The sequence below is a fragment of the Rhinoraja longicauda genome, chromosome 34, assembly GCF_053455715.1.
Source record: "Rhinoraja longicauda isolate Sanriku21f chromosome 34, sRhiLon1.1, whole genome shotgun sequence".
In the NCBI taxonomy this organism is placed as follows: Eukaryota; Metazoa; Chordata; class Chondrichthyes; order Rajiformes; family Arhynchobatidae; genus Rhinoraja; species Rhinoraja longicauda.
Window position 1 is genome coordinate 2477479 of NC_135986.1, and position 27296 is coordinate 2504774.

Consider the following 27296-nt stretch of genomic DNA (forward strand, 5'->3'; position numbering starts at 1 on the left):
GTGCACAAATTGTCTGTCATATTGGCATTTTGGTCAATGCAGACATGGTGGGCAAAGAATCTCTTGTGCTGTACTATGTTATATATTTATTTCAGAAAATTACATACAATATAGAGTACACACTGTTGGCTCCTTGGATAGCAGACTGAATGTACAATTTGGCCATTCAGTGTTCCACTAATATTGTCAGTCAAAAGATTCGATTCTGATTTTAATAATCTTGCATATACTGATCTACAATTCCTGTGTACATCTTATGGACGAATTTGCTTTACAATATTCACATTTAAAACAACCTATATCACCACATCTTAATCCATTGTCAAACACCAAATACCTTCTAACTCCCAAAAGCCCATTTGGGGTTTCCTTCTCCAGTTGTGCCTCAGGATTGAGGATGTCATGTTTCCTATCTGATTTTCTGGAATCTGAGGTGGTTGATGAGCCCCAAGCAGGAGCCACAGGCTGGTTCATAAATTAGGCAGGAGATGTTTGATGGAGTGGACGGGTGCTGGGTTTGTGAGGTGTTGTGTAGTTTAGGATCCACGACATGATTAGAATCAATAGAAGCAACACAAAATCATTTGGCTCTTATGTTGCTGCACTATTCAAGAAGATGACAGTAAAGAAGGTGGTATCATAGACATTGAAGATGGTTATCATAAATTATAACAATATCCTGATCAGCTGGGCAAGTGGGCCAAGGAATGGCTAATGGAGTTTAACGCAGATAAGTGCGAGGAGTTGAATTTTGGGAAGTCAAACCAGGTCAGGGAGGATGTCATCATGCTGGAACAAGTGCAGAAAAGATTTACGATGATGTTGCCAGGACCCAAGGGCCTGAGCCATCGAGAGAGGTCGGACAGGCTAGGACTTTATTCCTTGGAGCGCAGGAGGTTGAGAGGTAATCTTCTGGACATGTATAAAATCATGAGGGGAATAGTTAAGGTCAATGCATAATCTTATATTCAGAGTGGGGAAATCAAGAACCAGGGAACATAGGTTTAAGGAGAGAGGGGAATGATGTAATAGGACAATAGACAATAGGTGCAGGAGGAGTCCATTCGGCCCTTCGAGCCAGCACTGCCATTCAATGTGATCATGGCTGATCATTCTCAATCAGTACCCCGTTCCTGCCTTCTCCCCATTTCCCCTGACTCCGCTATCCTTAAGAGCTATATCTAGCTCTCTCTTGAATGCATTCAGAGAATTGGCCTCCACTGCCTTCTGAGGCAGAGAATTCCACAGATTCACAACTCTCTGAGGTTCACTCACTGGTTCACCCAGAGAGTTGTGAATTTGTGGAATTCTCTGCCACAGAAGGCAGTGGAGGCCAATTCACTGGATGAATTTAAAAGAGAGTTAGAAAGAGCTCTAGGGGCTAGTGGAATCAAGGGGTATGGGGAGAAGGCAGGCACAGGTTACTGATTGTAGATGATCAGCCATGATCCCAATGAATGGAGGTGTTGGCTCGAAGGGCCAAATGGCCTGCTCCTGCACCTATTTTCTATGTTTCTCTGTTTCTATGTTTGTCTTGTTGCGGCATGGCGTATACAGCTTAAAGTTGTAGGTCAAGGGTAGATATCCAGGCCAGGGCAGCATCAGTTGCTGGGTGGATGGCCTTGATGCCACCAGGGAAAAGCCTCAGTGAGCAGTCATTCACGATGTGTGGGATGGTCTGGTCTGGATATCCGCAGTCGCAAGCAGAGCTGTCTGTCACTCACTGGTGGTTATTTGGAGAAAGCTGCCAGAGAAAGTAGTTGAGGCCGAATGGCCTACTCCTGCACCTATTGTCTATTGTGACAGCATTTAAAAGACACTTGAACAGATACATGGATAAGAAAGGTTCAGAGGAATTTGGCCAAATACTCACAAATATGACTAGCTTAGATGGGGTATATTGGTCAACATGGACGAGTTGGGCCGAAGGACCTGGCACAGTGCTGTAAGACACTATGACTTCCGAGATCATATTTGATTTTTTTTAAATCTCAGTGTCACTTATTCAACTACATGGATAGCATAAAATATCATTGTAACTAAACACCTAATGGCAATCAAAGTACCCAATAACATAATGTCGGAAAAAATACTGAAGGTGCCTTTCCCTCAGCATCAATACATTCAAAACTCCGCTGCCCGTCTACTCACACACACCTCGATCCGTGACCATATCACCCCCGTCCTTTATAAACTCCACTGGCTCCCCATCCCCCAGAGAATCCAGTACAAAATCCTCCTCATAACCTACAAAGCCCTCCATAACCTGGCCCCATCCTACCTGACCGACCTCCTCCACAGGCACACTCCCACCTGCACCCTCCGCTCTGCCGCTGCCAATCTCCTATCCCCCCACATCCGGACTAATCTCAGATCCTGGGGGGACAGGGCTTTCTCCATCGCTGCTCCCACCCTATGGAACTCACTACCCCAAACCGTTAGAGACTCCCCCACACTCACCACATTCAAAACATCGCTGAAGTCTCACCTGTTCAGTACTGCCTTCAACCACTGAAGGTCACCTCACCTACTGTCTCCTTTCTCTGTTCATTTATTTATTTACTTATTTATCTATTTATTAATTTCCCTATGTTCTCAAAATCTCTGTAAAGCGTCTTTGAGTATATGAAAAGCGCTATATAAATAAAATGTATTATTATTATTATTATTATCACCCCATCCTCTTGAACCTTGTTGAGACTAATTTATCTTGAACTTCTTGCGCCATTTCTCCACTAATGGTTTTCTCTTTTCAATAATTTGTCGTGAAATATTTATGTTGAACTGGGACATTCGGTACCATTCCGGAAACAGATTTTCTATGAAGAAATGCTGCAAGAACAGTTAAGAGAAAGTTTTGTCAGAATATTTCAGCACCTTGTTGCAGCCTAACCGTTGCATGCATCAACACCAAAAGTCCCACAACTAAACAACAAAATATACCTGAGCAGGTTGCTGCACGTTCTGTAACTAGAGGCAGGAATGCAGAGCTCTCTGGATAGTTCACCGATGAGGATAAGTCTGGAGAAATGGAGGCTTGCCTCTGCTATTGCTCCTATAGGACATTCATATGGGACTTCTTCACAGGTCAAAAATAACAAGGACATGTTCTCCACAAACTATCTCCCAGAATGGCGAGCATAAGTAGAAGACACACTTTCTTTATGGTATTGGGATTACAAAGTGTTCTATAGTTTTCTTCACCTCACCTCAAGCATCACTCTGTTTTTAATTTCCTCATCTTGGAGTGAAAGTGGGGTTCTGTGGACATCAACTGTGTCAGGGTATCTTGTACTTGATGGAAAGGAAAGCTTTTGAGGGATACTAGACCAAGTGGACCCGTTGGGCCCAAACCTCTCCTGTATTGGTGCAGCACCCTCTCCTCCCATCCTCCCCCCAACACCCCCCTCCCCCTTCCCCCTCCCCTCCCACCCTCCCTCACATCCCCTCCCCCCCACTCCATCCCTCTTAACCCCCCTCCCTCTCCCATCTCTCCCTCCCCGCCTCCACCCCCCTCTCTCCTTCCCCTCCCCCTCTCCCCTCACTCCATCCCCCTCAACCACTCTTATCCCCCCCTCCCTCCTCCCTCCCTCCCTCCCTCCTTCCCTAGGAGATAGATTTAAACCTTAAAATGTTAATAACTTTTAAAATATAACACCGATTTCAATGAAATTTCATCCATTAGCACCAAAGGGACGATGGTGAGTAAGGTGGGCCTAAAATTGTCGCGCTATCGTGTACCATTTTGGCTGTAGTTCAGGAACGAACAAACGAGAGTTTTAGTATATAGGTGAGTGGCAACTTTTTCACACAGAGGATGGTGGGTATATGGAATGAGTAGTATAGATGGGACACCTTGGTCAACATTGGCAAGCTGGGCTGAAGGGCCTGTTTCTGTTCTGTATGACTTAAGATGTGAACCTGGGTGCACTGCCGCCCTTGTGACTACTGTTTGCATCATCGTAAGGTCTAATCCTTTACTCATTAGTTGCCACTTTACATGTGAAATGACCAGATAATGATCAGAGTTCCCACACTCACTTGGGGTCACTGCAGCATCTTAAAACTTACTCCAGTTAAATAAGGAAAAGAAAGAAATGGATTTGCAAACCGTTACAGACAGATGAATAGTGTAACATTCCATTGCCTACATTTCTCACTTACCTGAAGTGCATGCGATATGCAACCCCGAGTCTGCTCTGTGATTCCAACAGTGTTCAGAGCTTCTCGGACATAGTCATCTGCTTGCTTCACAAATAAATTGCTTTCTATTTCATGTGTCAAGTTGGTGGAAACCAGAAGTGGCATCACACACTGCAAAACAACATCCATCACACAGATATTGTATAGATTAATTTGGTACATCGCTCTTATTTGGTTGAAAATAAAGACAGTACATACCATAGCATTCCATTGATGCCGGGACATATTTTCTAACATCTCCACGAAAGAAAGAGTCCAAGAAGTGGGTGCAGGAGTATGCTCTTTGTCCCTTCATTCTTGCTTTGCCATTCATCAAGGTCATGGTTTATCTCAAGGTTTATCGGCTTCGAATTAACTCAATACAGCCTCCACGACAATCCAGGGTAGAGAATGCTAAGGATTCCACACCCTCTCTGTGAAGAGGTTTCTCCACACCTCAGTCTTAAATATCTGAGACTAACTGCTGATTCTAGTCTCCACAGCAAGGGGAAACCTGTTTCCTCTATCCACCCCACTGTTGTCATTTTCAATACCTCTTCATACAGCAAACCATCATCTCTGTAGTATAAGAAGATAACTGCAGATGCTGGTACAAATCGACGGTATTTATTCACAAAATGCTGGAGTAACTCAGCAGGTCAGGCAGCATCTCGGGAGAGAAGGAATGGGTGACGTTTCGGGTCGAGACCCTTCTTCAGACTGATGTCAGGGGGCCGGGACAAAGGAAGGATATAGGTGGAAGATAGAGGGAGATCTGCGAAGGAGGAGGGGACGGGAGGGACAGAGGAACTATCTAAAATTGGAGAAGTCGATGTTCATACCACTGGGCTGCAAACTGCCCAGGCGAAATATGAGGTGCTGTCCCTCCAATTTCCAGTGGGCTTCACTATGGCACTGGAGGAGGCCCATGACAGAAAGGTCAGACTAGGAATGGGAGGGGGAGTTGAAGTGCTCGGCCACCGGGAGATCAGGTTGGTTAATGCGGACCGAGCGCAGGTGTTCAGCGAAGCGATTGCCGAGCCTGCGCTTGGTTTCGCCGATGTAAATAAGTTGACATCTAGAGCAGCAGATGCAATAGATGAGGTTGGAGGAGGTGCAGGTGAACCTTTGTCTCACCTGGAAAGACTGCAACAAATCATCCACCAACATTTCCGTCACCTACAACGGGACCCCACCACTGGCCATATCTTCCCATCCCCTCCCCTCTCTGCATTCCGCAGAGACCGTTCCCTCCTTAACTCCTTGGTCCACTCGTCCCTTCCTACCCAAACCACCCCAACCCCGGGCACTTTCCCCTGCAACCGCACGAGATGCAACACCTGTCCCTTTACCTCCCCCCTCAACTCCATCCAAGGACCCAAACAGTCTTTCCAGGTGAGACAAAGGTTCACCTGCACCTCCTCCAACCTCATCTATTGCATCCGCTGCTCTAGATGTCAACTTATTTACACCGGCGAAACCAAGCGCAGGCTCGGCGATCGCTTCGCTGAACACCTGCGCTCGGTCCGCATTAACCAAACTGATCTCCCGGTGGCCGAGCACTTCAACTCCCCCTCCCATTCCCAGTCTGACCTTTCTGTCATGGGCCCCCTCCAGTGCCATAGTGAGGCCCATCGGAAATTGGAGGAACAGCACCTCATATTTCGCCTGGGCAGTTTGCAGCCCAATGGTATGAACATCGACTTCTCCAATTTTAGATAGTCCCTCTGTCCCTCCCGTCCCCTCATCCTTCCCAGATCTCCCTCTATCTTCCTGTCTCCACCTATATCCTTCCTTTGTCCCGCCCCCCTGACATCAGTCTGAAGAAGGGTCTCGACCCGAAACGTCACCCATTCCTTCTCTCCCGAGATGCTGCCTGACCTGCTGAGTTACTCCAGCATTTTGTGAATAAATACCATAATCTCTATAGACTGCTCAGAGGTTTCAGTAAACTACCTCTAGAACAAGTGTACAGATGACCCTTGCATTACTGGGGAGGCAGAGGAAATTTGCATTCCCAGAAAATGCACCATACTGCATTTTTACATAATCCATTGCATTGTATCTGATTTATGAGGATGTTGCCAGGACTTGAAGGCCTGAGCTATCAGGAGACGCTGTGCAGGCGAAAACTTTATTCCCTGGAGCATAGGAGGCTGAGGGGATCTTATATACGTGTGAAAGATCTCGAGGGGAATCGATAAGGTGTATTTTACCCAGAGTGAGGGAATCAGGAAGCAGAGGACAGAGTAGGTCTAAGGTGAGACATGAAAGATTTAAAAGAACGCTAGACCAAGTGGACCCGTTGGGCCCAAACCTCTCCTGCATTGGTGCAGCACCCCCTCCCCCTCCCCTCTCCTCCCTCCCCTCTCCCCCTCCCCTCTTAAATTTGAATAAAGGAAACTTTAAAGGCATGAGATGATTTTTAGCTGTGATTTATTGTGAGAATACATTGAAAGTTATGTAAAGTCCTCATGGTGGGCTGCTCCGGAAGATTAAGATGATCTTATGAGAGAGCCATGAAAAAGGACATGTAAAAGCCAAATGAATTGGTGAGATAAAATATAAAATGGAACAATTGAGTTTAACCGCTTTGATTAAAATAAAACAGAAACAGGCTGTTTCTCCATTGTTGAGGGATTGGTGATATTGATGTTCAAAGGGACTTAGATGTTTATGCACAAGTTGCTGAAGGTTAACATATGGGTGCAGCAAGAAAACAAGAGAATTTATTGTTGGAGAATTTGAATACAGGAAAAAAATGGCATATTGCAATTGTACAGGGTGAGACCACATCTTGAAGATTATGTACATTTTTAGCCTCATAATTTTTTTTTTTAAAGTACTTGCAATAGAGAGAATGCAGCAAAGATTCACTCGACTGGTTGCAGGGATGGCAGCTTGCTACATGAAAAGATATTGAATAAACAGGGATAGCATTCTCTGAAGCCTAGAAGAATGAGAGGAGATCTCGTTGAAATGCACAGGCCAGATACAAGGAAGGTGTTTTCTCCTGGCAGAAGAATCTAAGACTCCAGAGCAGAGTTTCAGAATAATAAGTATGCCGTTGAAGAGAAATATCTTCACCCAGAGGCTGGTTAACCTTTGGAATTTTCTGTCCAGAAAGCTGAGCAGATTCAGTCATTGCAATCATATAAACAGTGATCAATAGATTTCTGGACATCAAGGGGCATGGACTGGGTAGAAAATCAGCCATGGTCTTAATTAATAGGCTCAAATGATCCATTGCTCCTATCTCTTATGTTATTTTCGAAAGTTCTGGTCTCATCCACAGGTATGAAGATCTTTCAACAATTTTCATCTTAACTTGAATATTTTCAAGTAAGAAGAAAGAACAATAGTTAGTTGTTTTTTTTGCCATACCTGTATGATAATTCCCCGTGGCTTGTATTCTGCATTCAGTGCTCGAGAAAAGAAGTCACTGAAAACCTACAAAAGATAAATATTTTTAATTGAAGAATGCTAAGCAACTACTGGGTCCCCTTCAATCATTACTCAAAACTTTCAAGTTGGTCAAGAAGACACAATGTGCTGGAGTAACAACAGGTTAGGCAGCATGAGAACATGAATAGGCCATGTTTCGGGTCGAAAGCCTAACTTCAGACTGATTGCAGGGGTGGGGGGTAAAGAAATCTAGAAGACCCCACCCCTGCAATCAGTCTGAAGAGGGAACCCTAAATGAAAAATCACCTATCCGTGTTCCCCAGAGTCGCCTGACCCGCTGAGTTACTCCAGCATTTTGTGTCTTTTCTTGGCAAAAACCGCTATTTGTAATTCCTGGTTTCTACATTCAGGTTGGTCACAAACTTCCACTTCTGAGCCTTCAGATTTTAGGAATTAAGTCATGGTCCTGAGAGGATAATAGAGAAACCCCATTTAGAATGATCTCAGTTGAGGGGCTTTTGGAACCTGAAAGAGATAGGTTTCTCTGTTTTGCTCAGGAGATCAAGTATTGGTGGAATTCTCTTCGTCAAATGGTGATGAGTGCAAAGGTTTTGGATACGTTAAAGGCAAAAATAGATTGATTATTGATAAGTATGTGTGAGAGGGCAATGGTGCAAAGTTACTGTCCATAGATTAGAATGTGGAGTAGAGTTTACATTTAGATAGGCTGTGATTGTGATGAATAGTAAAACGGACTTATGGAGCGCTGGGTGCCCACTAATTCATATGTTTACATAAATAAAAACTTATTTTGATAAGGATATTTTTCAGGAGAGGTGGGGTAGTGTAAGATTTGAGAAGTTTTCCCTCATTCTGCAATCAACACCAAACCAAAGAGCTGCAGTTTGGACATTTTAAACGGGAGACTGGGGCTGATAGCGGAGAAAGGCTGCGGTCAGTTTACCAAGGGATGTCACAATCCGTGGGTCCTAAGATGGCCGCGGGACCTCGTGACCAGCCACAAAAGCAAAAACCTTACAGCCCAGTCTCTAGGTTTCTGCAAAGCCACGGCCAGAACAATGGATGGATATTGGCCATGCAGAAACGTGCGAAACCAGGTCGAAGTCCAGACACTGGGGCGCTGACATCAGCATACTCACAATGCCCCAAGCCGACCTACACAGTTAATCTCGTTAAGGGGGCACAATAGCCCATAGAAAACTACCTGGTAGGTGATGGGAAACCAGTTAAACCCATCACCTCTCAACGAAATACCAATTAACATACCGTCTGGCCATCCCCGGTACCCCCGGACATAACGCAGGACAAAGGGAAAACTCAATACATATCTTTTAAACAAAGAGATCCCGAGATCTGGCGGGAGATAGGACGGGCCAGAATTAGTATAACTGGCCACGACTTTTGGGTTTTAAACTCATACAAGAAAAACGGCAAGGAACGCAAGCTAGGACGAAGACAAAAAGGACAGGCAAGAAAGACACGCTCACAGCAGGGACAGCAACGCTCGCAACGACTGGCCAGGAACGCTCGCAGCAGGGACAGCAACGCTCGCAACGACTGGCCAGGAACGCTCGCAGCAGGGACAGCAACGCTCGCAACGACTGGCCAGGAACGCAAGAAACGGAAGGAAGAAACTCACGGCACAAGCACGACCCTCACGGAAAGCAGCGGAGAAGCAGCACGAACAGCCAGTAACCCCAGTAATAGCCCCATGGTGAGCATGTACCCCGATCCTGCACATCCTGGACATAGTTTTAGTGTAGAGGGGAGGGTGGTTTGAATAAACGTGGGTGTGTAAATGAATATGTGTTGGTCAAGTTTGCGATGTGTCATACGTTCCCCATCTTACAGTCAAGAATATGTCTAATAGAACTGTGTCTAAGTATTCGTGTAGTTATGCATATGTCTTTTAGAACTGTGTCTAAGTATTCGTGTAGTTATGCATATGTCTGATAGAAATGTGTATAAGTATTCATGGCCAATAGTCCCAAGCGCTCAATAAAAGCCTTTTCCATTTAAACCCTGGTCTTCAAATCTGGTCTGGTTGAGTTTTTCTGCACTATCAACGCTCCTGCATCTAAGTCCAGTGTCTAGAACCGTAGGGGGTGAGTGGGTCGAACCACTCACGGGGAACCAGTGTGCGCGGCCTGGTCAAGGGATCAGAGCAAGGCACGGGGACCTTAGGTCGGGCGAAAGCTCGGCGCAGAAAACCCCTTACAGTAGCCATAACCAGATGCACATGTAAGGTCATCAGTCAAAGTGCCAGTGTGGGCTAAGAATATTCTTTTAGTTTAGGAAAGAATTGCAGATTCTTGTTTAAATCGAAGGTAGAAAGTAGAAATCCGAAGAAGGGTCTTGATCCGAAACGTCACCCATTTCTTCTCTCCAGAAATGCTGCCTGTCCTGCTGAGTAACTCCATTCTTTTAGTTTAGTTTAGTTTAGAAATACAGCGTGGAAACAGGCCCCTCGGCCCACCGACCAGCGATCCCCGCATATTAACACCATCCTACACGCACTAGGGACAATTTTTACATTTACCTAGCCAAGTTACCTTCATGCCTGTACGTCTTTGGAGTGTGGGAGGAAACCAAAGATCTTGGAGAAAACCCACACGGTCACGGGGAGAACGTACAAACTCCATACAGACAGCAGCCTTGATCGGGGTCGAACCTGGGTCTCCTACGCTGCAGGCACTGTTAGGTAGCAACTCTACCGCTGCGCCTTTACACAACCAGTTGCAGTGATCTGCGATGCACTGCCCAAATTAGCGAGGAAGATTTCATCATAATTTTCAGAAGGGAATTGGATGCGGGAGAGAAAACTACAAGACCGTGGGGAAGAGTGGGGCTATTTTGAAAGTTTTCAAAGAGCTAGTAAAGGTGAAATGAAGGATTCTGCGATTTTGTTTCAATCTGATTTCTACACTCAACAGAGGTAAGCAGAAGTCAATGGTTCATTTGCCAAGCCGGCACGGTAGCGCAGCGGTAGAGTTGCTGCTTTACAGCGAATGCAGCGCCGGAGACTCAGGTTCGATCCTGACTACGGGTGCTGCACTGTAAGGAGTTTGTACGTTCTCCCCGTGACCTGCGTGGGTTTTCTCCGAGATCTTCGGTTTCCTCCCACACTCCAAAGACGTACAGGTATGTAGGTTAATTGGCTGGGTAAATGTAAAAATTGTCCCTAGTGGGTGTAGGATAATGTTAATGTACGGGGATCGCTGGGCGGCACAGACTTGGTGGGCCGAAAAGAAAAAAAAAGGCCTGTTTCCGGCTGTATATATATGATATGATATGTACCATTTGTCTATGCAGTGTGAGAGGTTGCAGCCCCTGTTCGAGTATCTGAAGGGGCTGCTCCTCAAGTTTTGGCTCCATTTTCGTCCTATGCTCCTGATGTTTGGGCACCCGGTACAGAGGGGGGAGGGTCGGGAGGGAGGGAGGGAGGAGAGGGTCTCCCTGTTGGTCTGCTCCTGGGCCTGGCCAAGATTGCCATTCGCGGGTCCAGGCAGCGGGTAGTCGACGGCCGCACAGGGGTCGGCTGCCTGCCCCTTATCCGAGGTTCATGTGTCCCTGGAGAGGGAACACGCGGTGTCCACGGGGTTGCTGGAGGCCTTCCGTGAACGCTGGTCACAGCGGGAGGTCGAATGTATTATTAACAAAGGTGGTGGAATTTTAATTTTATAATTGTTTTGTTTGTAAACTGCCAATGCAGGCAGCATTTGATTTGATCGCGTTATTACTTTGTATGTTTGTTTTGTTTTCGAATAAAGTATTTGTATTATTTTTTTAAAAGTTGGGGAACAGTGTTGCAGTGGTTAAAACTTCTGGACTGCAGTCAATTGGACTTGATCCACCATGGCAGTGGAGTAATTAAAGGTCAGGTTGTAGCGACCATAGAGAATGGTCCAGGTCGTCGAACCCTCGGATTGGCCAGCGAGGTCACGTGGGAACGCGACCATGGGGATTGGTCCAGGGAACGACATCGCTGATTGGCCAGCGATGTCAGGTGCGCGTTTGGCGCCCGTTTTAGTCAGTTCGGCGAAGTCTTCAAGGAAGACAGTAAGTTTGTATTGGTTGTCCTGTACCTTGTTGTTTAACTCTGTATTCGTGTATTGCGGCTGCAATAAACTTCGTCTACAACCAACAAGTTTCGGACTCGCCATATTGGTGACCCCGACGTGATCTGGACGATCACCGACTGAGCAGGAACCCGACGCCTCGTTGACGATGACCGAGCAGGGCACACCGGAGTCAAGCGCGGCGGGCGTCCATCTTCCGTTATTTTGGACGTACGCACCGCAAGCTTGGTTTATCCACGCCGAGGCTCAATTCCATATAAAGAAGGTGTCGGACGAATCCACAAAGTACTTCTACCTCGTCAGCGCTCTATCGCCGGACACAACCAAGCGCGTGATGCGGTTCATCGTAAATTCACCTGCGGAAGACAAGTACGAGGCCATGAAGAAGGTATTACTGCGAACCTTCGGGTTTAATAAGCATGGTGGTGCGGCAAAACTTCTGCACCTACCGGATCTTGGAGACCAACTGCCTTCCGTCCTCATGGCCGAAATGATGATGCTAGCCGGTGAGCATACGGATTGCCCGATGTTTGAACAGGCATTCCGCGAGAAACTTCCCGAGGATGTCCGACTGCTGCTCACGGATTGTTCTTTTAAGGACCCCGAAGCATATGCAGCGAAAGCGGACGCGCTCATAGCGGCAAAAAACAAGGCAAGTGGTTCAATCAACAAAGTCTCGACATCGGTGACCACGCCACAGCGACGGCAATTTGGCGCCACGTCTCCCGCCAATTCTTCGAAAGCCCGCCAAAAAGATCCGCACAAGCGCGGCTGGTGCTATTATCACCTACGATGGGGTAACGAATCCCGCAACTGTCGTTTGCCTTGTACCTTCGCGGGAAATGCCTCGGCCGATCGTACATAGGGGCAGTTACGATTGGCCAGAACCGGCGCCTCTATGTCCATGATCGATTCACGGACACAGAATTTTTGGTAGACACGGGAGCCATCGTCAGCATAGTGCCGCCGACCGACCTCGAAACCAGATCGGGTAAGACAGGTCGCTACCCCATACCGCACCTACAGGACTTTTCATCTGGACTGGAAGGAGCGGTGGTGTTTTCCAAAATCGATTTGGTGCGAGGATACCATCAGATTCCGGTGCGACCGGAGGACATACAGAAAACTGCAACTATTACTCCGTTCGGGTTGTTTGAATGGTTGCGTATGCCTTTCGGTTTAAACAACGCGGCACAGGCTTTCCAGCGACTGATGGACCGCGTGGGCCGGGGTTTACACTTTTTGTTTATTTATTTGGACGACATCCTGGTCGCCAGCCCCTCAGTGCAGGAACACCAGGTCCATTTGCGGACCGTGTTCCAGCGGCTCCAAGACCAAGGGCTCATTATCCAACCCTCCAAATGTCAATTCGGCCTGCCTGCTCTCGATTTTCTAGGGCACAGAATTACTCCTGCCGGCGCCGCCCCTTTGCCCGAGAAGGTAGAGGCTATCCGGGCTTTTCCCAGGCCCACCACAGTAAAAGGGCTGCAGGAGTTCGTAGGCATGGTTAATTTCTACCATAGATTTGTTCCGGCAGCGGCGCGAGTCCTGCGCCCGCTTTTCCAATGCCTTGCGGGGAATCCGGTAGAGTTGTTGTGGTCCCCGACTGCAGAGTCGGCTTTTACAGCAGCTAAGGCAGCCTTGGCAGACGCCACCATGTTGGTCCATCCGAGCCCCTCCGCCCCCACGGCCCTGACGGTTGACGCCTCTGACGTGGCGGTGGGCGGGGTTCTGGAGCAGCAGGTCGGTGGCCGTTGGCAGCCTTTAGCGTTTTTCAGCCGGCAACTAAATTCGGCCGAGATGAAATATAGCGCGTTTGACCGAGAGCTTCTAGCTCTCTATTTAGCTGTCCGTCATTTCAGGTACTTCCTCGAGGGCCGCCCATTTGTGGCATTTACGGACCACAAGCCATTAACATTTGCTTTTTTGAAATTGTCTGACCCATGGTCAGCCCGCCAGCAGCGGCATCTAACTGCTATCTCCGAATTTACCACAGATGTCCGTCATGTCGCGGGTAAGCTTAATGCCGTTGCTGACGCCCTGTCTAGACCTGCTTTTCCCCCTATTTCGGCGGTGGACTGCGAGGTGGATCCCCAGGAGCTTGCGGAGGCACAGCTCCTAGCGGATACCATTTCGGCTTACCGGTCCACCACTTCGGGATTGAAGTTGGCCCAGGTAGCTTGTGGGTCGGAGGGCACGAAAGTCTGGTGCGATGTTTCTCTTCCTCGTCCCAGGCCGGTAGTACCGCCCTCCCTTCAGCGCCGGGTTTTCGATGCCATTCATGGGCTGGCGCACCCGTCCATCCGCTCCACCTCTGCCTTGGTAGCAGCGAGGTTTGTCTGGCATGGCCTGCGGAAACAGGTAGCGGGGTGGGCACGTTCCTGCGTGTCCTGTCAGACCGCTAAAGTCCAGCGCCACGTCCAGCCCCCCGTACAGGATTTCGAGGTCCCGGCTTGTCGTTTTTTCCACATCCACGTGGATTTGGTCGGGCCTTTGCCTTCCTCCCGGGGCTACACCCACCTCCTCACGGTGGTGGATCGGTTCACCCGGTGGCCAGAGGCTTTCTCATTGTTTGATATCTCGTCAGCGTCTTGTGCTAGGACTTTGGCCCTTCATTGGGTAGCTCGTTTCGGGGTCCCGGCAGTTATTACAACTGACAGAGGGCCACAGTTCACTTCGTCCCTCTGGGCCGCGCTGGCGGAACTGTACGGGTCCAAGTTACAACCCACAACTGCATATCACCCCCAGGCAAATGGACTCGTAGAAAGGTTCCACCGCCAACTTAAGGCGTCCCTCAGTGCAAGGCTTGAAGGCCCGGACTGGGTAGACCAACTCCCTTGGGTTCTTTTGGGCATCCGGACTGCTCCTAAGCCAGATCTCGGTGCGTCGTCCGCAGAGCTAGTATATGGCTCGACACTTCGAGTACCCGGAGATCTGTTTCCGGACCCTTCAGCCCTGCTCCCTACAGTCCCATCAGCGTTAGCATCTCTCCGGGAACGGGTGGGCTCCCTGGCTCCAGTGCCGACTTCACGTCATGGGTGTCCCATGGTACATGAACCGTCTTCCCTGAAGGACTGTGAGTTTGTTTTTCTGCGTAAAGATGCCCATCGCGTCCCGTTGCAGAGGGTCTATCAAGGGCCGTTCCGGGTTTTACGTAAGGGAACGGCTACTTTCACCTTAGACATGGGCGGCAAGAGTGAACTCGTCTCGGTGTCCCGGCTCAAACCTGCCCATTTGGACCCGGATCAACCAGTCCTGGTCGGTCAAACCCCTAGGAGAGGCCGACCTCCGTTAGTTCCGCCCAGTCCAGAAACCCCCGTTCCGACAGTTCCTCCAGGACCCCCCGTTTCGGCAGTTCCTCCAGGACCCCCCGTGCCGGTAGTACCTCCAGAACCTCTCGTTCCGGCTGTTCCACCAAGTCCAGAACCTCCGGCTCCTGTGGTTCAGGCTGTCCCTCTCCGTACTCGTTATGGTCGCGAAATCCGGCTCCCAGCTAGGTTCCGCACCTCGGGTTCTGGGGGGGGTCATGTAGCGACCATAGAGAATGGTCCAGGTCGTCGAACCCTCGGATTGGCCAGCGAGGTCACGTGGGAACGCGACCATGGGGATTGGTCCAGGGAACGACATCGCTGATTGGCCAGCGATGTCAGGTGCGCGTTTGGCGCCCGTTTTAGTCAGTTCGGCGAAGTCTTCAAGGAAGACAGTAAGTTTGTATTGGTTGTCCTGTACCTTGTTGTTTAACTCTGTATTCGTGTATTGCGGCTGCAATAAACTTCGTCTACAACCAACAAGTTTCGGACTCGCTATAAGGTCATTAAATAAATCTGGAATTCAATTTTTTTTTTAAATTCTCATTAATGACAAACTTGAAATTACCACGTTGTTGTAAAAAATGCACTACTTATTGTGTTAGTTTCATAAAAGATTACCTTAGTCGCAGAATACATGGTAAGCAGCGGATGTGGATGACATCCAGCTTCAGATGAAATGTTGATCACGACGCCTTTCTTCCTGCCAAGTTTCAAAACAAAATACCAAACATCTGAACAGGGGAGACATCACTGTGCACAATGATTTGTAACAAACAATTTAGGGTGAAATATGGGATAAGGAAGATATGTGGAATAAGTTAGGCAAACAATGTGAAAAGAGATTCCTTTGATTGCGCAGTATTCCAAGTATCAGCTCGATTAATGCTCAAGTCACTGTAGTGAGACTTTAGGCTTATGAAAGAAAGCTGGAGCTCCCTCCATCACCTCCTCGCCCCACTCCATTTTCCTTCATCCAGGTTTCATGCCATATGAATCTGTATGAACTGGTTTGTGTATCTCCAGGCACCTGCTGGACAGGTGTTTCTGATTCTGAAATGCAACTCACATTTAAATTACATGCAGTGTATTGAATGTCCAGAATGGTAAATGGACTTCGGCTGTCTGAATTTAAACAATGGAGGTATTTCCACCCCCAATCCGTCAACATTGAATAGCACAGTTTAATTTAGTCAATTATTGTTGCATGTACCAAGGTAGAATGAATTTATTTTGTTTGGGTGCTATCCAGTCAAAGAAAAGACCACACATGATTACAATCAAGCCATCCGCAGTGCACAGATAAAGGGTAAAGGGTATAATATTTAGTCCAAGATAAAAACTGATTACAGTTAGTTCAAAGATCTCCAATGAGGTAGATATGAGGACCATACTCTAGCTGATTAGAAGACAGTTCAGTTGCCTGATAATACCGAGGAAGAAACTGTCCCTGAATCTGGAGGTATGCGTTTTTAAACTTCTGTGCCTCTTGCCTGATGGGAGAAGAGGGAGTGACCGGGATGTGAATTGTTCTTGATTATGCTGGTGGCCTTGCTTGGGCAGCGTGATATGTAGATGGATTCAGTGGAAGGGAGATTGGTCTATGTGATTGTCTGGGCAATGTCCAGTAACAATAAAATAATAATTTATATAATCTCATCTTACCATAGTACCCCACAAACTTTGCCTCTCCTGCTTCCTCCAAGGTTCAAGTTCAAAAACACTTTATTTGTCTTCGTGGGGCAATTTACAAAGGCACATAGAGCAGTACAAAAACTATTGGGGAGGGGGGGAGGGATTAGCAGAGGGAGCAGCGGGACAGGGTGGTTGGGAGTTGAGGAGCTGAACAGCCTTGGGGACAAAGGTTGCCCTTCTCCTCTGTGTCCTACAGCCTGGGCAGCGAAGCCGGCGTCCTGAGGGGAGCAACTCAGACGCAGAGAACAGGATGTGTGAGGGGTCCTGTAAAATCCTGCCAGCTGACCTTAGCATCTGCTGGTCGCATAGGGTGGAGAGGGCTCTGACAGGGAGTCCAATAATTTTGGAACAGACTTTGGCTGTGCTCAGCAGGCGATTTCTGTTCTGAAGGCTGATGGAGTGGAACCAGCAGGTGAAGGTGAACGTGATGATGCTCTCAATGAAGGAGTAGTAAAACGTTATGAGGATGTCCTTGCTGAACCCAAAGGAGTTGTGCTTCCTCAGGAGATACTGCCGCTGCTGGCATTTCCTGAGGATACCCTCTGTGTTGGAGGCAAATTTCAGCAGGTTTCCCTGGATAAGCTAACCTCACAAATGACAAGCTGCTACTGTACCTTTCAAGCATCTGTGGCAGGACAATGCTGGTCATCTGCCAAAGAGTAGAAAGGCATGATTTAGACACACATACTTGCAAAGTGAGAAACATTAAATGCCACCTACTTCTCTTTTTTTATTGGATAGACTTTTCAGAATTATCAATTTGTGCAGATTGACATATTTAAAATTGGTTCCCAACCTTTTCCTGGCAATCGAGAAACTTGAATTTGTACTGAAGCTATTTCATAGCAGAGTAATTAATCGTACTCCAATAACATACACAGGAATGACTTCAAACAAAAATTGGCACTTCAGGTGGAGGACAGAATCTAGGATTGTGTTTCCAGGTTTAACAAAATCTGATGTCTAACAAAAGCTAGGGCAGATAAGCAATATATTTCACAGGTTTCACAAAAAGTAACAAATAAATGAAAATGGCCCTCGAAATATAATGGGCACAAATTTATTGATGACTATAAAACTGCCAGATTGTCATTAAAACCTTTTAGATAATATGTTCTTAAGAGAAGGAAATCTGGTCTAAATATGACTCCAAACATTCCAACATGGTTGCTCACTAACCTACTCTGAAATGATGCAGCAAATCTTTCATTTCAAGGGAGCAATTAAGATTGGGCAGGAAATGGCAGCTCATTCATAGTCTGATAATAGGAAGGAACCGCAGGTCCTAAAGAGGAGGTCTACCAAAATGCTGCCTGGATTAGAGTTTCAGCTACAAGGAGAGGTTGGATGGACTTGGATAAGAATTTCTCTGGAATGTCAGAGTTTGAGGAGAGACTTGACAGAAGTATATAAAATTACTAGACCAAGTGGACCCGTTGGGCCCAAACCTCTCCTGCATTGGTGCAGCACCCTCTTCCTCCCCCCCCCTCTCCCCCCCCCCCCTCTCCCCTCCTCTTCCCCTCCCCTCTTCCCCTGCCCCTCCCCTCCCTCCTTCCCCTCTCTCCTTCTCCTTCTCCCCCTCCCCCCCCCTCCCACCCTCCCCCTTCCCTCCCTCCTTCCCCTCTCTCCTCCCCCCTCCACCCCTCCCCTCCCCCCCTCCATTCCCCTCAAGCCCCTTACCCTCCCTCCTCTCCTCTCCCTCCACCCCCTCCCTCCCTCCCTAGGATAGATTTAAACTTTAAAATGTGAATAACTTTAAATATATAACCGATTTCAATGAAACCTCTTCCATTAGCACCAAAGGGACAACGGTGTGTAAGGATGGCCTAAAATTGTTGCGCTATTGTGTACCATTTTGGCTGTAGTTCAGGAACAAACAACCAAACGAGAGTTTTACTATATAGGTGTTCTTCAGAGAATGAAATTTGGTCTAATTATGACTCCAGACATTCCAACATGTATGCTTACTAACCCACTCTGAAATGATGCAGCAAATCTTTCATTTCAAGGGAGCAATTAGGGTTGGGCAGTAAATGGCAGCTCATCCATAGTCTGATAATAGGAAGGAACCGCAGGTCCTAAAGAGAAGGTCAACCAAAATGCTGCCTGGATTAGAGTTTCAGCTACAAGGAGAGGTTGGATGGACTTGGATTGTTTCCTCTGGAATGTCAGAGTTTGAGGGGAGACTTGATAGAAGGATATAAAATTATGAGAGGCATTGGGTAGACCGACAGAACCTTATTCCCAGGATGAAAAGTGAGAGGGGGGACGTTTAATGGAGATGTGGGGGGCTAGTTTTTTTTACACAGAGTAGTTAGGACCTGGAACATATTGCCAAGGGTGTTGGTGGAGGCGGGTTTGATCGTGGCATTTAAGAGGCTTTTAGTTCGGAACATGGAAATGCAGGGAATTGGGGTATATGGGTCATGTACAGCCAAATAAGAACAGTTTAACTTGGTATCATTTTCAGCACAAACATAGTGGGCCAAAGGTGCTTGTGCTGCACTGTTCTATGTTCCCAACAGGATTCATATATTCTGTTAAATTTCCATGGAAGAATCTCATGAAAACACCATAATCCAGCTGTACAACTTTCAACAGAAGAATTGTAATTATGTAATGTGAATACCCACCATTGGCACAGAAAGGGCATTGCAGTTCATGATATCAATAATTGCCTGAAACATTTAAAAAATCATTTTAGAAATAGAAATGTATTTACATTTTGCCTTCTAAATTTTCTCTCACCACCCCACCCTTTAGTTATTGATCTCTAGTAGGATGCAGTTACATGATAATCTTCCATTTCACTAAGTGGTACTTTTCCATGTGAGACAAGTGTATGAGTAATGGCAATTCAGTTTACTGTGTAGCTTCCTTCAATATTCTCAGCATCGCCCAGCCAAGTTAAAGCAGTCAAGAGATTGAACTTGGAAGTCCTTGATGCACTTGAAGAACTTTGGTTAACCCTAAATCTAGGCAATGTTTTTCTCTCCATTTAATAGGATAGACCTCACTTTAAAAACATTACCTACCTTTTTTTTCCTATAGATCCAATAAGCTATGCTTTTCTACATGCTTGCATGTTCTCCCTGTGACAGTGTTGATTTCCAGCTTTTTTCCACGAGCAGTAGTTCTACTCAATAACCAAAGTCTGTAGTCTCTTTTTTGCTCTGGCTTATTTTCACCCACATGTTTAGACCGTAATGTTGTATCCTTATTGTTTTGATGTGTTTATGCTTTATTCTTAATTGTTAACTGTATGTGTTGTCATTTGCGAGCGGAGCACCAAGGCACATTCCTTTTATGTGCACATACTTGGCCAATAAACGTATTCATTCATTCAAGTGCTCCGGTTTTCTCTCACATCAGAGATATGTGCGTTGGTAAGTTAATTGACTGCTGTCTATCGTGTGTGGATTCTATTTCGGTAGAACTATGGACCAGACTGGTCTTCTTGGTTCTTGGTCCTCCAAAATATTCCAAATGGAATTTAAACTGGAGGTGGCGGAGTATGGACTTAAGCAAGACGGGCTCCTTGGAGAAGAAGAGCTACCTTAAATTAAGTTGCGTCTGGTTGAGTAACTATAGTAGGGTAAGGCTATTCCATGCTTTAATTGTGCGAGGGTACAATGAATTGCTATACACATCTGTCTTGGTAGCTGGTATCTCAAATTGAATCAAATGCCCTTGTCTGTCCCTGATAGGTTTGGGTTTGGTGTAGATTTGGTAATCTACTAGACCAAGTGGACCCTTTGGGCCTAAACCTGCATTGGTGCAGCACCCTCTCCTTCCCCCCCCCCCCCCCTCTCCCCCTTCCCCCCCACTCCATCCCCCCTCCCTTCCCTCTCCCTCCCCCTTCCGCCCCCTCTCCATCCCCCCCTTATCCTCCCTCCTCCCCTTCCCTCCCCCCCCATCCCTCCCTAGGAGATAGATTTAAACTTTAAAATGTGAATAACTTTAAAAATATAACACCGATTTCAATGAAACACCCATTAGCACCAAAGGGACGACGGTGAGTAAGGTGGGCTTACAATTACCGCGCTATCGTGTACCATTTTGGCTGTAGTTTAGGAACAAACAAACAAACGAGAGTTTTAGTATATAGATGTCGAGCTGACCATTTAATATTTTGTAAAAACAGGTCAAGCGGTGGGCTTTACGTCTGCCTTGAAGCGGGCTCCACCCCAATGAATTTAGAAGTTTGGGAACACTCGGTTCTCCCTCAAAGGTATCACATTGACCTGCCTGTCTTTGGACACGTTCTTGTTTAGTACAATGGACCAGTTAAATAATGATATAACACACAAAGGAAAGGTGCAAAGTACTATACCTTTTGCACATTTGGGACGCCCAGAAAATAACATGGAAGCTCATCATAACCTTTCCCAACATTGTTTACTGGAACAAGGAAAATTTAAATTAAAACATAATTTCAACAACAAATATTCAGTTCAGAAATTCCTTTATTTATTGGCTTGTGTCACTGACTGCTGCTCCTACTTTCTAAGAGTGGGTTATTTGTGGGGTTTTTTAAATGTTGTTTCCATTATTTACTTTCCTTAGCTCTGATTTTCCTTACATTGCCTTATCTCCCACACACAAACAAATCAGGGAAAAGAGTTGTGTAGGAAGGAACTGCAAATGCTGGTTTACACCGAAGATAGACACAAAATGCTGGAGTAACTCAGCGGGACAGACAGTATTTCTGGAGAAAAGGGATGGGTGACGTTTTGGGTCGAGACTCTTAGAATGGATGGGTGATGTTTCGGGTCGGGTTCAGACGGAATTCAGACCTTGAGTCTGAAGAAGGGTGTCGATCTGAAATGGCACCCATCGCTTCTCTCCAGAGATGCTACCTGTTCCGCTGAGTTACTCCTGCGTTTTGTGTCTATCTTCAGGGAAAAGAGTTCTTCCTTATTTTGTGCACGTGATGAATGATTTTCCGTGCCATTGTTTAGAGCAGCGTTTCTCAACTGGGGTTCCCCGGAACCCTCGGGTTCCGCGAGAGGTCGCTAGGGGTTCCAAGAGAAATGGTGATAAATAGGCTAATTATATGTAAATGCATTTTTGAGTCATTTTTGTGTTTCATTTCATATTCGTCATTTTAGTATACACGTAAGGCATATTCTTGGAAAATTCTTGGGTATTATAATAAAGTCTTCAACCTGTTATATCATTTAAAAGTAAAATAATCATAGGGAATATATATATCATATCATATCATATATATACAGCCGGAAACAGGCCTTTTCGGCCCACCAAGTCCGTGCTGCCCAGCGATCCCCGTACATTAACACTATCTTACACCCCACTAGGGACAATTTTTACATTTACCCAGCCAATTAACCTACATACCTGTACGTCTTTGGAGTGTGGGAGGAAACCGAAGATCTCGGAGAAAACCCACGCAGGTCACGGGGAGAACGTACAAACTCCTTACAGTACAGCACCCGTAGTCAGGATCGAACCTGAGTCTCCGGCGCTGCATTCGCTGTAAAGCAGCAACTCTACCGCTGCGCTACCGTACCGACGTCTATCTGGCGCCAGTGTGAAACGGACCGACGTCTATCTGGCGCCAGTGTGAAACGGACTTTAGTGGTCAGTGGACAGGAGCTGTACGTGATGGATTTGTGTATCGTTTAGTGACTCACTCGAGTACAGACGCATGCACGGTTTCCATCTGCCTGTGCTTCCTGGCATGCAGGTACAGTCTCTCATTCACGCACGTTATTTAGTAATTTTTGCCCATAATTTAGGGATCTTATATGAATTTAAAAAAATTAAGTATATTTATGTTTATTTTTGTTAGTTTATGAAAAGTTTGTGTTTATGTCTGTTTTTGTTAGTTTATGAAAAGTTTGTGTGTTGTTTTCTCTCTTTCTCTTTCTCTCTTTCTCTCTCTCCTCCAAATTAGTTTTTTTGTTTGCAAAGAGAAAGAGATCAATAAAGATATATAATAATTATTATGTAGAGGTTCCCTGAGACATGAAAATTATTTCAAGGGTATAAAGGTGGAGAACGCTGGTTTAGAGACTCCCTTCGAAGTGAGAAATTTGCCATAATGTAAAGTCTAAATGAATTACCAAGGATTCCAATGTTCAGATCTTTCAGTGCTGCTTCAATTGGTCCATAGATGTCAGTTCCGGAGGTGAAATCAGCCTGAACAATCTTGGTTCTCTTACCCTGTTGCTGTTCTGTAAATATCCAAAAAAAAAGCAAGTAACAATCCACCAAGTCGCTCTACATGCACTTCCATCCACATGTACAAACATATGTGATAGAAGCTTTCCATTCAGCCCAGCATCTTTGAGCCTAGAAACTGGCACTTCGGCCCATCGAGTCCACGCTAACCATCGATCACCCGTACACTAGTTCTATATAATCCCTCTTTTGCATCCTCCACTTTCGGGGCAATTTTACACAAGCCAAATTAACCGACAAAGTTGCATGTCTTTGCAATGTGGGAGGAAACAAGAGCACCCGGAGAATACCCATAAGGTCACATGGAGAACATACAAACTCCGCACAGACAGCACCCATAGTCAGGATTAAACCCAGGTCACAGGTGCTGTGAGGCAGCAGCTCTACCGCTATGCCACGGTACCACACTTCTGGCAGTTTTGCCAGTTTAATCCCACTCTCCTGTTCTTCCCTAGCAAGGTTTCCCCTTCATGCGTTTATCCAACTCTTTTGACAACGGACAATTGATGTTGCAATATTGTCTGTTGTGAAGCAGCAGGAATAATTTCTAAAGACCATGGTGTAAAAAGTAATGAGGCATTCATTACTGATCTATTGAATATTTGATTTTTTTTAAACAGATTCTCTCCAGTGGTCCATTTTTGAATTGCTGCAAGAAAGAGCTGCCACAAGCTCAATGAACTGAATGGCCTTCCTTCTTGTTTCCTACCTATCTCTTTTGCTGTGGCGTTCAGCTTCTCCAGCGAACGGCTGACTAGCACAATATTGAGTCCTCTTCTTGCCAACTGGGAATCAGAAAAAGAAAGAATTGCATAAATACATTATTTCACTGTTGTGGTAAAGGCCGTCACTGCTCTAAAACATACACAATGGGTTTGCTAGCATTGCGTTTAAATTATTGGATGGGTAACCAGGAACACGGTTGAATAATCTAGAGACACAATGGCAGCAGCCAGGGGAAATTTAACTATGTAACTATGTACCTTCATCAATCGTGAACCAACAGCAATGTTATGAAAAACCCACCTAGATCGCAAATTCCCATGCAGAGGACAATGCACGATCTGCCAGTCAGACGCATAGGCGATTCCAGACCCACCAATTCTTGGAATTACTTAGTAATTAATGTTCGGATTAGTCATCCTTTAACAATCCCAAACAAACAAATGGCGGCGCAGCTGTAGAGTTGCTGCCTTACAGCGAATGCAGCGCCGGAGACCCGGGTTCCAGCCGGTCTACGGGTGCTGTCTGTACGGAGTTTGTACGTTCTCCCCGTGACCTGCGTGGGTTTTCACCGAGATCTTCGGTTTCCTCCCACACTCCAAAGACGTACAGGTTTGTAGGTTAATTGGCTTGGTAAATGTAAAAATTGTCCCTTGTGGGTGTAGGATAGTGTTAATGTGCGGGGATCGCTGGTCGGTGCAGACCTGGTGGGCCAAAGGGCCAGTTTCTGTGCTGTATCTCTAAACTAAACTAAAAAAAACTTAAGGATAGTGGACTAAATGCCATAATAAATTGTTTCAATAGAAGAAATAGTATTTTACTTCTTGATAGAAGTATATGAACATGCTGCCAGGGGTGGTGGTGGAGGCAGATACAATAATTGAGGCGTTTATGAAGCTTTATAGATAAGCACATTGAAGGGCACGGAATAGAGGGCTTTGGATCATGTTCAGGCAGAGGAGATTAGTTTAACTTAGCATTATGTTTGGCACGGATATTGTGGGCTGAAGGCCTGTTTCCTGGGCTGTACTGTTCTATGTTAGTACATTAACAACATTGCTTCCACTAATTAATTGAAGGCAGGCCATAGTAAACAGCATGTTGTATAGCAAACAATGTTAATTTACTCAGAAGATAGATTATTTCAAGAAGAAGGAACAGAAACTACACCAAATATTCCCAATAAAGATTGAATAATTTATCCTGAAACATGCAGCAAGGAGAGGATTGTTATACATAAATCACGTGTATATATTCAACTGAAGTTGCTTTCAGCAATTTGGATAACAAATCTTGATTGGCAAGAAAAATACTTTGGCCAGTGGCTGATCACCGGCCTGTGTGTGGTTGTGAGGTGCACAAGCTATTCATAACGGTTCAGTTACCATGAGATACTAAAGAGAAGTGGAATTCAGATTAGTTAAATAGTTGTACCACAGATTGAGCACAGACCAAAAATGCTGAACCTCTTTTTCAGTTTTATTCTACGAAGACATATGGAGGAAGAGGTCTACCTTACCTCATGAGCGTAGGCTTTTCCAATCCCGCTGGTTGCACCTGTTACAACTAGAAAAGACAACATATTTAACACCCATTTTATGAATATCATTTCTTTTTTTTAAACTCTTTCTCATCGCTGATGTTACCAAGGGATAAAAATAGAAAAGGACACAAAGTGTTGGAATAGCTCAGCAGATCAGGCAGCATCTCTGGAGAACATGGATGGGTGACGTTTCGGGTCAGGATCCCTTTTCAGACAGATTGGAGGGGAGAAGTCTAGCTTTCCTTCCCCACACCCACCCCTGCAATCAGTCTGAAGAAGGCTTCCGATCTGAAACATCACCTATCCATGTTCTCCTCCCCTCCCCCTCCCCTCCCTCCACCCCCCCCCCCCCCCACTGAGTTACTCCAGCACTTTGTCACCCATTCCTTCTCTCCCGAGATGCTACCTGACCCGTGGAGTTACGCCAGCATTTTGTGTCTACCTTCAATTGAAACCAGCATCTGCAGTTTTTTTCCTTCTCTCTCTCTGCTGATGCTGGTTCAGCTGAGTGCTTCAAATGTTTTCTGCTTCTGCACCAAAATATTTACTTCAGATATTTGTTTTTAAGTCCTGAAAGAAATTTGCAATGATAGCTGCAGATTCTTCAAATGTGAGGATCTCCTCACCAGAGACAACCTTTGGTCATCCAAAAAGCCTCCTCCCAAAATCTTTACATTCCCCAGGAGATGGAACATCACCCAACCTTTTTCTCCAGAGATGCTGCTTGACCTGCTGAGTTACTTCAATACTTTGCGTCTATTTTCTACAACACCACCCTCTTTAGTGTAATCTGCAAACTTACTAATTATGTCTTGTACGTTTTCATCCAAATCATTGATGTAGGTGACAAACATAATCATAATAATAATAATAATCCTCTATTCATCCCACAAGGGGGACATTTGCAGGGTTACAGCAGCAAAGTGAATAGCAAAAATAAATAAGCATTCATTAAAAAAATAAAATAATGGTAATTATCTTTATTTACTGGTCTAGACAATAGGTGCAGGAGGAGGCCATTCGGCCCTTCGAGCCAGTACCGCCATTCAATGTGATCATGGCTGATCATTCTCAATCAGTGCCCCGTTCCTGCCTTCTCCCCATACCCCCTGACTCCGCTATCCTTAAGAGCTCTATCCAGCTCTCTCTTGAATGCATTCAGAGAATTGGCCTCCACTGCCTTCTGAGGCAGAAAATTCCACAGAGTGGGAGTAGTGCTGATTGTGGAGTTTGACAGCAGCAGGAAGGAAGGGGTGTGTCACTGAAGGAGCTGCTCAGCAATGGACCCTGCGATGAACCCTGGAGCACCCTGCTCGTCACAGATTGTATGAACATGTCGGCAGGGTGAAATTAAAGTCTTCAGATGACAATAGGCTAGTTGAATGGACCTTCTACGCATTTGTAAATTAGATCTGCATGCAAGCACCACAAAACAATCAATATCCACTAATTTGTAACTCGGACAGAAATTACATTAAAACATAGAACAGAACAGCACAGGATCGAAAAGAGAGCCTGAGAATCTCAGCAAAAGGAAACCATAATCTTACCAGCCCATTCCCCAAAGTACGTCAGATCAGCCCGCCAAAATTTGGACAGAACATAAATCCTGATGCCTAACAGCAGCTTCCAACTGAACTTTACCAAGTAATAAAGGCATGTCAATGCTCCAATTGATGCAAAGACAGAATTCTGGAAAATGTTTGGGAAAATAAACATTTTCAGAATAGCTTCTGCAGAGGTTAAAGTCTGTCTTTTTTCGTGTTTCTTCACAGATTGTTTGTACTGTGTGGAATGAACCTGCCCCTTTCATTATTCCCAATTGGACCTCCAAATGATTGACATTTTAATCCGCGCAAGGCTCTTGAGGGCAGACCCAAACGAGAGCAACTAAAGAACTTGCTAATGCTGCCAAACGGAGCAGTCACTGGCTGTGGCTGAAAAGAAGAGATGCTGTCTGAGTTACCACGTGACCATCTAGAGGCTAGCCACATGACACACACCCAGGTCTGAGGATGTCTTGTTATAAAAGACCGAAACCAAAGGTACTAGATTACCAAGAAAGACCACTCGACTCTGAAAACCGTAGTAGGGCATGGGTAAATTTCAGTGCCATTTTAGTAGGCCGATTCTGTG

The 27296-nt window shown here is 45.9% G+C and overlaps 1 protein-coding gene across 2 annotated transcripts; it reads right to left on the minus strand.

Annotated features, from left to right (window-relative positions):
• Positions 1-72: 72 nt before the first annotated feature.
• On the minus strand, positions 73-27024 carry hsd20b2 (hydroxysteroid (20-beta) dehydrogenase 2). Of its 2 annotated transcripts, XM_078427633.1 has the most exons (11): positions 26711-27024; positions 25137-25183; positions 23604-23679; positions 22777-22887; positions 21024-21091; positions 19324-19368; positions 17305-17339; positions 15617-15698; positions 7567-7632; positions 4165-4314; positions 73-2832 (listed from the first exon to the last, which is right to left on the minus strand). In XM_078427633.1, the coding sequence occupies exons 1-11, from the start codon at positions 26877-26879 to the stop codon at positions 2701-2703; spliced, it is 981 nt and encodes a 326-aa protein (XP_078283759.1). In that variant the 5' UTR covers positions 26880-27024; the 3' UTR covers positions 73-2700. The 2 variants fall into 2 exon arrangements, with proteins under 2 accessions (XP_078283759.1, XP_078283760.1); XM_078427634.1 differs by lacking the exon at positions 7567-7632.
• Between the last annotated feature and the right edge of the window lie 272 nt (positions 27025-27296).